The sequence below is a fragment of the Mus musculus genome, chromosome 3 (assembly GCF_000001635.26).
Source record: "Mus musculus strain C57BL/6J chromosome 3, GRCm38.p6 C57BL/6J".
NCBI lineage: Eukaryota > Metazoa > Chordata > Mammalia > Rodentia > Muridae > Mus > Mus musculus.
In genome coordinates this window covers 118,798,752-118,811,461 of record NC_000069.6, presented here as the reverse complement: position 1 = coordinate 118,811,461, position 12,710 = coordinate 118,798,752, and the positions used below count along the sequence as shown (strand labels likewise).

Genomic DNA, 12,710 nt, shown 5'->3' with positions numbered 1-12,710 from the left:
TCTCAATGTACATGAAGCAGAGTAACCAGGCATGCAATCACAGGATACATGTGTATCAGTTCACTGTGGTATGCCCATATGTGTAAGATATGGTTTCCATTAGGGAAATGTCTAAAGGTGGTTATTCTAATGGATATTATCAGAAAAAAACACTAAAATTTAAATGAAAAGGTATTTAGAAATAAGGCACTCACCTATTCCAATAAATGCAGCTCTGTAGCCATTTTCTTTCAAAGAGCTAAGAGTCATTTCATCGGTGGAAAGGCTTTTACCACAAATTATCTGTAAGAAACAGCATTTTGAGTAATATTATATATCTACCGATTAATTAAAACCAAATAACATAAAAATCAAAGGAATGAATATAAAAGTTTTAGTGAACCAGTTTGCTTAATGAAATTAGAAATAATTAGAACACTAGCATATTTTATTTATGGGATAAATGCAGAAAAGTCAGTGTAATTAAAATCATATTAGTAAGAAAAAGAACTACACCATGACCCAGTATTCAGCTCCTAGACATATGCTTAAAGGATTCTGTATTGTACCATGGAGATATTTGTGCATTGATTCTATTGCAATGAAATAGCAAGGAAATAAACTGAGCCATGGTTTCCATCAACAAACAATTGGGTAATGAAAATACGTTACACATACACGGTGGAATTTTATTTCTACATTAATAAAAGTAAAAGCTTATGAAAATGATAGAAATGCATATATACCTAGAAACTGTTATATTAAATAAGATAACTCAGACTCGAAAAGACAAATATAGTATGTTTGCTTTTGCCCTGGGATCCTAGCTGCATATATATATATATATATATATATATATATATATATATATATATATATATGGAGTGAGTGAGTTTGGTAGAAACTTAGAAACTAGATGTGATCTCATAACCACAAGAAGGTAAAAAAAAGATTTGTTTTATTTCTACCTCTTTCTTTCTTTCTTTCTTTCTTTCTTTCTTTCTTTCTTTCTTTCTTTCTTTCTTTCTACCTGGGGAGCGAATGGGAAGAGTAGTAAAACATGTGGCAAGGAACTGGAGGGGCACAGCAAAGAGATGGTAAGAATCCACCCAAACTAAGCAGGTATGGAAATGAATTAAGTAATCCTATAACTTTCCATGTTAACTAAAAAAAAAAAAAAATGAAATTCAAAAAGGTTAACTAAAGTTTTCAAAACTTCTCTCCTAGTTTATGTTGAAAGCACTGTTTAGTATCTGAGATAATATTTGAACAACAAGATAATAAGGGAAACAAAAGTCAAAAGGATCCAAAATGTCAAGTGAGAGAAGATTTACATGGGAAATTACACAACAACATAATGCAATTAGCATGCAGTTCCAGTAGGAAAGACTCATTTTAGCCAAAGTCAAAAGTGTAATATTTCAATAACATCTTTACAACACATAAGGTTTCCATAGGGGATGTTGATCATGCAACATGAAGAAATCAATGAGACAGAGTAGTCACTCTGTCTGTAAGTCACAATATTTTGGTTGGTCTCAAAAATTATTTAAGTAAAAATACTATTATACTTATTTTTGGAGAGAAACTGGAGGAGGGTGTCACATATATGGAGGACAACTTTTAAAAGTCAGTTCTCTCCTTGACCATGAGGGGCCAGGGGATAGGACTCAGACTGTCAGGTTCAGTGGTAAGTGCCACTGACCACAGAGCCATCTCTTTGACCCATGAATCGGTTTTTCCCCCTAGTGGAAACCTGCTGAGCAAGAAAGACACCATGCTCCTAGGTAGAACTCTGCAGTACCCTGGCAAATAAATACTACAATAATTACCCTGGTTCCCCATAGGGAATGAGGGCCATTTACCCAGGCAACTGTGCACAAGGGAAATAGGGATAATCAGGCATTTCAAGGGCTATTAGGCACATGATCTTTATTGACATTGATACCTGGAGACACAAAGTAGGGACCTATACGAAAGGTAAAATGGAGCCTGACTAAAGTCTGTATCCCAGTGGACCATTAGAGACACTGACCCTGTCGGTGATCATTCTCCTCTTCTCCAAACATATAATTGAAATTGTTACACTTGTCAGTTAAGTAATCCCCAACTGTATCTCTGGTCTGTGAAATAGGAGCTGAAAAGCTATCACAGCTGGGAAGACAGCATTGAAATATCAGAAACCAGACTGAATCAGCATATCATATCCAGTATGCAGGAAGGATGGCAAGAGATGTTAGTGGAGCCCATCAAATCTCCATTGAATTCAGCAGTCTGTCCCTTACTGAGAATAGATGGTTCCCACAAGATGAATGTAAGCTATTGTAGAGTTACATATAGTGCAGTCCTGGCTGAACTCTCTGTGACAGATGTGGTAAAATTGTTGAAGCAGCCTGACATGCCCATGGAGACTCCGAATGTGGCCATTGATTTGGTAAATGGAGACTGACTCTACTCCACTTCAAAAATGAGTCAGAAGCAGTTAACACTCGGTAGTGTTATACTTCACCTCTATGGTATGGAAATGTCAGTAATTATAAGTGTATACAAAGAACTTTAACTTCATGTAGACCCCAACAGTGATCCACTATAGGGTGAGGGCATTCAGGCTGGGTACCATAAGCATGAAATGCACAGGATGCTGATGAGTTCAAGATTCCTCAAAATCAGAAGGTAAGTAAGAACTAGACAGTGAGGGAAGTTTAGGGAGCCCAGATGCTACATATGAGACAGTATATCTACACCCAGAGAGAAAGGCAAAGAACTTAATATTCTGTCCCTCCTCACAGAGAAAAAAGCAATCACAAAACCTAGTAACCCACTTTGGCCTTTGATATCATCATATTCCTGATATATAAACTCTCTATGATGAATCATATAAGAACTATATTTACCAATGAAAGACTAATGATTACAGCTAGCATGCACAGATGTCCAAAAGTAGCACATTCTTCTATGTGTTACAGTTGATGAAACATTACCTCTTTACAAGAGGCCCATGAAGTGTTTTTGTGTTTTTTTTTTTATTTTGTTGTTGTTGTTTAACTTTTGAGTTGTATAATTATCTACTTTTCATTTTTGTAGGTTTAATAATGAAGATATTTAAGGTCATTGGTTTATCATGAGTTTTATGTTTTCAGTCTATTAACGAAAAGTTTTAAAAAATAAGAATAACAAGGGAAACATAAAAAGATCCAATCTGCTACTAATGAACGAAAAAACACATACTTTGAGAACATATTCTTTTTTTTTTTAAATCAAGATAACAATGAAAGCCAAAACGCTCACTCCTGGGTTCAGAGGTGAGATCTCCATTTTTTTCTACAATAACTGTCCAAAGCAGGACCAGTCAGGAGTGCACAGGGCACTGGAATAGTGAAGCAGCGGGAACAGTATCCTTCTAATCACCATCAGCACCTGGAAGCTATGGCTGTTCCACTGTCCTATATACACAGATCCCACCAGGAGAGAGCTCATCTCTCAGGAGTGCTCTCACTCCTGGACTCAGAGGTGAGATCTCCACCTTCTCTTCAATAACTGTCCAAAGCAGGAATGGCCAGGAGTGCACAGGGCACTGGAATAGTAGAGTAACTGGAATAAGATACTTCTGGTCAACATCTGCACCCAGTAATTGGGGCTATTCCACAGCCCTTTGTACACAGGTCCTGCCAGAAGAGAGTTGGTCTCCCAGGAGTGCTGACACAGGCTTACAGACCAACAGGAGGGAAAAGCTCCAGCTAGAGACAACAAGATGAACTAACACCAGAGATAACCAGATGGTGAAAGGCAAGCTCAAGAACCTTACCAATAGAAATCAAGGCTGCTTTCCATCATCAGGACCCAGTTCTCCCACCACCACAAGTTCTGGATGCCCCAACACACCAGAGAAGCAAGATTTGTATTTAAAAATCACATCTCATAATGCTGATAGAGGACTTTAAAAAGGACATAAATAACTCCCTTGAAGAAATACTGGAGAACACAGGTAGAAGCCCATAAAGAGGAAGCACAAAAATACATTAAAGAATTACAGGAAAACACAACCAAACAGGTGAAGAAACTGAACAAAACCATCCAGGACATAAAAATGGAAGTAGAAACATTAAAGAAATCACAAAGGTGACAACTCTGGAGACAGAAAACCTTGGAAAGATATAAGGAGTCATAAATGCATCATCAACAGAATATAAAAGATAGAAGACAGAATCTCAGGTGCAGAAGATACCATAAAAAAACATTGACACAACAATCAATTAAAATGAAAAATGCAAAAAGCTCCTAACTCAAAACATCCAGGAAATCCAGGACACAATGAGAAGACCAAACCTAAGGATAATCGGTATAGAAGAGAATGAAGACTCAAAAATTAAAGGACCAATAAATATGTTCAACAAAATTATAGAAGGAAATGTCCCTAATCTAAAGAAAGAGATGCACATGAACTTGCAAGAAGCCTACAGTACTCCAAGTAGATTGGACCAGAAAAGAAATTCCTCCCATTACATAGTAATCAAAACACAAAGTGCACAAAACAAAGAAAGAATGTTAAAAGCAGTAAGGGGAAAAGGTCAAGTAACATAAAAAGACAGACCTATCAGAATTACACCAGACATCTCACCAGAGACTATAAAAGCCAGAAAATCTTGGGCAGATGTCATACATACCCTAACAGAATATAAATGCCAGTCCAGGCTACTATACCCAGAAAAACTCCCAATTACCATAGATGGAGAAACCAAGATATTCCTGGCAAAAGAAAATTTATACAATATCTTTCCATAAATCCAGAACTTCAAAGAATAATAAATGAAAAACTCCAACACACGGAGGAAAACTACACCCTAGAAAAAGTAAGAAAATAGTTTTCTTTTAACAAACCAAAAAGAAGGTAGCCACCTAAACATAATTCAGCCTCTAAAAACAAAAATAACAGGAAGCAGCAATCACTTCTTAATAGCTCTTAATATCAATGGACTCAATTCCCCAGTAAAAAGACAGATTAACAGACTGGTTATGTAAACAGGACCCAACATTTTGCTGCATACAAGAAACCCAACCCAATGAAAAAGGCAAACCCTACCACAGACCCAGAGAAGCTATGTAATAAGGAAGCTAAAGGTGGGATCTACCTGGAAATGGGAAACAGAAGAAATTTTTCAGGTGTGCTTGGGCTGGGAAGATAGAAACAGGAGGGATCAAGAAGGGGAGGTGTAAGGAGAGAGTACTTGGAGAGATGACTGGAATTGGGAGTATTTCAGTAATGAGGTATAAATCTAATGGCATGAAACCTCTGGGATCTATTGGGGTGACACTACTGGAGACTCCTAGGAGTAAAAAGGCCATCTTCTGTTATCAGGAAAATCTTCCAGGGGAGGTTTTGGGACACCAACCCACCCACAAAACACTCAATCTACAATAAAAAAAGGGTATTGCCTAGTCGTACTGTAAATTGTTATGCCACATTTGGTTGATATCCCTAGGAGGCCTGCTCTTTTCTGAATGGAAAGGGAGGGAGAGTAGATTTGTGGCAGAGGAAGGTGTTGGGACAGGGACTAGGAGAAGAGGAGGGAGGGGAAACTGTGTTGGCTATATAATATATAAGAGAAGAATACATTTAAAAATAAAAATTCAAATATTTGAAATGGTGATAACTTCTTTGTGCAACATTCCAAAGACAATATCTCAGAAATATTCTATGAAAATATAAATTTTACTTAAACAAAATCCACACACTTTATGAACAGGTTTTGACCAAGAATAATAATACTGCTAGGCATTCTCTAGGACACATAATTGTAAAATTAGAAAGTCATATGGCTGTAGATAAAAATATATGTTTTCTTCACATGCTAATTTGTCTAAATCTATGTCCCCATAAGTTTTAAAATAGTGAGAATACGCTACCCTGTGAAATACAATGACTTCACCTTCTGAATGCTGGAATTATGGGCATGTGTGATCACCAATGCTTCATATTGTTTTTGAAATTTTTTTAATATTTCTGATTTATCTTTGATTGGTAAAAACATAAGATATATTAATTTGAAATTTTAATATGTAACACCTGGCTTATTTAATGAGAATTAGGTAAGAATTTCAATTCAAAATGGAATACATTTAAAGAATTTCCCAGCTAGGCAGTGGTGGCACATGCTTTTAATCCCAGCACTTGGGAGGCAGAGTCAGGCTGATTTCTGAGTTTAAGGCCAGCCTAGTCTACAGAGTGAGTTCCAGGACATCCAGGGATACACAGAGAGACCCTGTCTCAAAAACAAACAAACAAACAAACAAACAAACAAAACAAAAAACAAAACAAAAAAACAAAAAAAAACAAAAAAGAACTTTCTAACTTTCTAGAATGTGCCCTTGTACTTAGTCATCCATACATCATCTATTTGAACACTGTAGTCATTTAGACTTAATGTTATGATGTGCATATCGATGTTGCATTTGTTGTTTTCAGAGTATTTGTTTGGTAATTTTGTGTTAAAGTTCACCATTCAACCATGTAAAATAACATGTAAGTAGAAACAAGTGAAACAGTCTAAAGTATTCTTTTTTCCCCATTAGTGGTAACTTGTAGATTTTCATAGTAAAAGCAAAGTCCATGCAAAGTTTGCTCCTCACTTTTCAACCTATCTTTTGGAGACAGAAATTGTGCAAATCTTGATACATTATTTAATCAATTGAGTTTTATGGAAGATAATAATCTCTAAACAAAATATGAATATGTTCAATTGAAGAGGAAAAGTCACAGAATAGTAGTAATGGAAAATTAGTGTATCTAAGGTTACATTCTGGAAGTATAGTGTGTCAGGATATTGTCTAGCTTTAAAAGAAGAACACAAAATTTATTGAATAGAAAAATAAGGTATTAGTATCATACCATTATTCGTGAATTTATTTTATACATTGAGAAAAGACAGACATACAAGATGCACATAATAAAGAAAATAAATTTCTGGAAGGAGCTATATTCCAAGTGTTAAAATGCTACATGCTAGTCTTTCAGCGAGCTCACAACTTGCCTGAACAAAACATGATTAAAGGAACCAAATCCTTCCCTTGGCTGAACTGAACCCCTAAAGCTATTTAGGAATTTGTTTCTTACAGACAATTAATCACATGCAGGTGTGCCAGATGAGAACTATTGATTGCCCTTTTCCAGGCTAGTGGCATTCAGACAGTAGACAGACAAATGCCTTGAGCAAGGGGAAGTATCTTTCTGCTAGGCCTAAGATAGTTTTAATTCTTCATCCCTAAAATGAACATTGGCTGTTAATCTCCAGCACGAAGCCTTCCCCTTTCTTCCTCTGCAATATATAGATAGATGTTATAGCTCGTACTCACCTTTACACCAAGGTCCTTCATGAGCTCAATCTCAAAATTCACGACGTCATATGGGAGTCGAAACTGAGGGATTTCAGAAGTGCTGAACGAAAAAGGAAAAACAGGAAAAGGGAATAAGAGTGAAATTTATCAACCTAGAAAAAAAATGCATAATGTGTTCTTACTGATCAGCATTAAAGGGACAAATAAGCCCCTGTGAGTAATCACAATACATCCAACTACTTAGGAAGACACAACATTTTTTGTTGTCACAGTAAGATGTCCTATGTAGTAAAAATAATATAGAAGCTAATACGAAAATATAGGAAATAGAAAAAAAGCAATATAAATTTAGTCAAAAGCAATTCAAACACTTCAAATTATATAGTTGATTTACCTAATAATTCTGTGCTTTTTAAGATATTAAAATATCCGAGTAAATATCAATTCACAGTATACAGACAGCTAAGTTTTATTTATCTAGACTCACATGTAAATGTATAATTTTCAGCTCTTTTTTTTTAAATTTTGTTAATGCTCGTCCAAACCAATATGAGGAGCATCTCACGGAAGTTTTGATATTAATTTCGCTGATGGTTCACTTCATTCGGCTGATAGACATTCACAATTCTCATGTGAGATGTAACACAATATGACTTCTTTTTATTAGGTTCATTATATTTTACAAACACTAACTCCGAAACTGAGCCTCCAGTCAGGGAGCATAAATGAGCTGGTCCGCGGCCCCTGGGACACAGTGCCGCCTCTCTTGTCTCACTGAGAGAAGATGCACCTAACCCTGAGAGACTTGAGGCCCTGGGAGTGGGTAGGTTTGGGGGGAGGTAGGGAGGTGGAATCCTCCTGGAACCAGGGGGGAGGAGGAACAAGATGAGGAACTGTGTCAGAGCAGGGCAGACAGGAGAGGAAGGTAACAACTGGACTGTAACAAAATAAAAGTAAAAACCAACCAAAACCCACTAACTCCTTACTGAACATATATTTTAAATATTATCTCAGTCTTTGTAGGCTATCCGTTAAAATAGCTGATTGTTTTAATTTGCTGTGCATAAACATTTCAACTGCATTTCTTTGAACTTTAGTTCCTGTGTCTTTGCTTTTGAGTCCTATTCAAGAAACAAGGACCAAGCAAATGTCTTGAAATTTTTTTCAGTGTTTCACAAGTTTCATAGTTTCGGCATTTATATGTAATACCAATCAATTTTGGAATTTTTTTAAGGACTAAAAACTTATTTTTATTCTCTTGCAGGAGTATAGCTAAATTTTTCCAGTACTGTAAGTAGAAAAGACTACATTTTCTACATTATAAGTCAATCATATTGCTTTCTTGATGTCCTTTTTAAATACTAGTTGCCTAAGATTTTGTTAATTTCTTTCTGAGTTACAAAATCCTGAGACGTTTTCTGAGCCCATGCATTGGTTTTGAGTTATGGCTGTTTTACCTTAATTTTAAGGTTGGGTCAAGTTTAATCTTTTAGCTCAGGATTGTTTGGTCTATTCCTATTCCTCTGTGCTTCAATATAAATTTTAGAATATCCTTCTATTTTTGAAGTCTACTAGAATTTTATAGGGATGATATTGTATTCTTTCAGTAGCATGAATATCTTTATCATATTCTACCAATGCATGAATGCAGAATGTCTTCATTTTATCCTGTTCTTTTCAGTATCTTTCATCAATATTTTATAATTTTACTTGTAGAGTTATTTTATTTATATATATATTTCTATGATTCATATGTAATCCTGCAACTTTTATAATTTGACTGTAATTTTATATATCTTTAAGACATTTTCTTGACAATCTACAGAAAATTTACTGCTTTTTATGTGTTTATCTTGTCTTCTTAAAATTCATTGAATTTGTTGATTAGGTCTCATAGACTGAATAATAAGACAAGAGAAAGGAATGAAAATACAAAAATACAAGGATACACTTGGGAAAAGAAGTTGAAGTATACCTGTGTGCAGATGATATGACTATATATAAGAGACCGCAGTGGCTCAGGTTAAGGTTCTGAGTGGGGATGAAGGGATGGGAAGGGAACGATGGAAGAATGATCTTCATAAGTGCAATAGGATTCAGGGATTTACTGACCATTGGTAAAGATCTTTTCCTAATCTATTGCTTGTTGTTTTGTCCTAATGACAGTGTCCTTTGCCTTACAGAAGCTTTGTAAATTTATGAGGTCCCATTTGTCGATTTTTGATTTTAGAGCATAAGCCACTAGTGTTCTGTTCAGGAAAATTTCTACTATGTCCATGTGTTTGAGACTTTTCTGCATTTTCTCTTCTTTAATTTGAGTGTGTGTATCTGGTTTTAAGTGGAGGTCCTTGATCCATTTGGACTCGAGCTTTGTACAAGGAGATAAGAATGGATCCATTTGCATTCTTCTACACACTAACCACTAGTTGAACCAGCACCATTTGTGAAAATGCTGTCCTTTTTCCACTGGATAGTTTTAGCCCCTTTGTCAAAGATCAAGTGACCATAGGTGTGTGGGTTTATTTCTGGCTCATCAATTCTATTCCATTGATTTATTGCCTGTCACTGTACCAAAATCATGCAGGTTTTATTACTATTCCTCTGTAATATAGCTTGAGGTCAGGGATGGTGATTTCCCCAGAAGTTCTTTTGTTGTTGAGAATAGTTTTTGCTGTCTTGATTTTTTTGTTATTCCAAATGAATTTGCAAATTGTCCTAACTCTATGAAGAATTGAGTTGGAAATTTTTAAATATTTTTATTAGATATTTTCTTCATTTACATTTCAAATGCTATTTCCAAAGCCCCCTATACCCCCGCCCTGCTCCCCAACTCACCCAATCCTGCTTCCTGGCCCTGGCATTCCCCTATACTGGGGAATATGATCTTCACAATACCAAGGGCCTCTTCACCCATTGATGGCCGACTAGGCCATCCTCTGCTACATATGCAACTAGAGACACAGTTTTCTGGGGGGGGGTACTTGTTAGTTCATATTGTTGTTCCTCCTATTAGGGATGCAGACCCCTTTAGCTCCTTGAGTACTTTCTCTAGCTCCTTCATTATGGGCCATGTATTCCATCCAATAGATGACTGTGAGCATCCACTTCTGTATTTGCTGGGCATTGGCTTAGACTCACTAGAGGGAGCTATGTCAGGGTCCTGTCAGCAAAATCTTTCTGGCATATGCAATAGTGTCTGAGTTTGCTGGCTGTATATGGGGTGGATCCCCAGGTGGGGAAGTCTCTGGATGGTCCTTCCTTCAGTCTCAGCTCCAAACTTTGTCTCTGTAACTCCTTCCATGAGTATTTTCTTCCCCATTCTAAGAAGGAACGAAGTATCCGCACTTTTCTCTTTCTTCTTGAATTTCATGTGTTTTGCAAATTGCATCTTGGATATTCTGAGCTTCTGGGCTAATATCTACTTATTAGTGAGTGCATATCATGTGTGTTCTTTTGTGATTGGGTTACCTCACTCAGGATGATATCCTCCAGTTCCATCTATTTGTCTAAGAATTTCATAAATTCATTGTTTTTAATAGCTGAGTAGTACTCCATTGTGTAAATATACCATATTTTCTGTATCCATTCCTCTATTGAGGGGCATCTGGGTTCTTTTCAGCTTCTGGCTATTATAAATAAGGCTGCTATGAACATAGTGGCACATGTGTCGATATTACATGTTGGCGCATCTTCTGGGTATATGCCCATGATTGGTATTGCTGGATCCTCAGGTAGTACTATGTCTAATTTTCTGAGGAACCGCTAAACTGATTTCCAGAGTGCTTGTACCAGCTTGCAATCCCATAAAAATGGAGGAGTGTTCTTCTTTCTCCACATCCTCACCAGCATCTGCTGTTACATAAGTTTTTGATATAAACTATTTTCAGTTTGTTTTATACATGCATCTCATGTTAAAACATTGCTTCAGTTCATGACTGGATAAGTACTTGTCCTTAAATTGGCATTGTATTACACACTGTAAAATAGTTTTCACTCCTGCATGTATTTCACCTAGAAACAGTTACATTGCCAATCAATGTGAAATAATACACACATGTAACAGAACAGGTTTGAAAGAACCTTTTTAAACATTTAAAGACCAGTGTTTCACTGAATATGCTACCTAACACAACAACATATACATAGTTATTAATTTAAATAAAATTTAGAAATCAAGAAGAATATGTGTATACTTAATAAAAATTTCCATCATTAATTTTATGTTTAGATCTGGTCTTATATGTGCTAGGATGTTCTTGAACTAATTATGCAGCTGAAAATGACCTTGAATTCGTGATATTCCTGTATCTACCTCACAATTGCTAGGGTCACAGGAGTGTACTGTCATGTCCAGCCACAATTTTTGTGCTTAGGAATCAGAAAGGCACATGGAAAAGAGAAGAAAACCAAATTTCAAAACGACAGGAGTAAAAGAAACATATTTAATCATGAATTTCAAGAAGTCCTTCCCAGTAAAAATGCTCAAATATATAAAAACAAACATTTAGTACTAATTTATATAAATTACTCCACATTTGAATGGAAACTAAATACAGAGATGCTAAGAACCATAATCATGTACTAAAATTGGCAACCCATAATAATTCACAGACAAGACTGCTTCCATTTTCAGCTTCTTGTGAAAATGCAATTAAGGGGCAAAAAGAGTTTCCCTCATCTACCAGGGTACACAACAATTATGTTCATACTTTTAAAATTAACTCACATATTCATTGATGTGCATAATTGAAAAAAACCTACAATGTTTATACCTTTGTTATTACACATAATGCTTTTCCTAACTAATGAAGCTGGGTGAACTGGCACTAAAAAGATAGCCAGCATCCTCACAGCAAAATAAAATATAGAGAAGTTTATTTCCTCAGATAAACTTTAAAAATAAGGATTCCTCAATATTGATAATATTCAGTATATAAAATCATAAAAGAATCATTTCTCCACAATAGGCATGATTTAAGGTTTTGGTGTTCCTTACAGGGTTAACGTAATTTGTGAGGCTTTTTTTTTTTTGTAAGGTCACATCATTTTGCTTAATGAATCAAATAGTATGACAAAGTACCTGATCAACAGTTATATATGATTCATACACTGCAGCTTATATCAAAGAAAGAGTACTTTGAAAATTTCCTATTATCTGGACTATTGAAAAATTGTGGGGGAGCAGGCAGAAGGACTGGAGGAGCAGAGGGGGACTATAAGCCCATAGGAAGAACAATGTCAGCTAGCTGGACCACCCAGTGCTCTCAGGGACTAGAACACCAAACATGGAGTGTACAGGCTCCAGGTATATATGTAGCAGAGGATGGTTTTGTCTGACATCAATGGGAGGAGGGCCAGGGTCCTGTGGTGGTTTGATGTCCCAGCTTAGGAGGATGCTT

At 36.1% G+C, this 12,710-nt stretch overlaps 1 protein-coding gene across 2 annotated transcripts in view; it reads right to left on the bottom strand.

Moving 5' to 3' along the window:
- Nucleotides 1–12,710, bottom strand: part of Dpyd (dihydropyrimidine dehydrogenase) — an 870,816-nt gene that overhangs the window by 621,463 nt on the left and 236,643 nt on the right. For both annotated transcript variants that reach the window (XM_011240318.2, NM_170778.3), the window contains exons 7-8: nt 7,330–7,411; nt 195–282 (exon numbers count right to left, since the gene is read on the bottom strand). In XM_011240318.2, the coding sequence (XP_011238620.1) occupies nt 195–282; nt 7,330–7,411 (170 nt within the window). The remainder of the gene's footprint in view (nt 1–194; nt 283–7,329; nt 7,412–12,710) is intronic.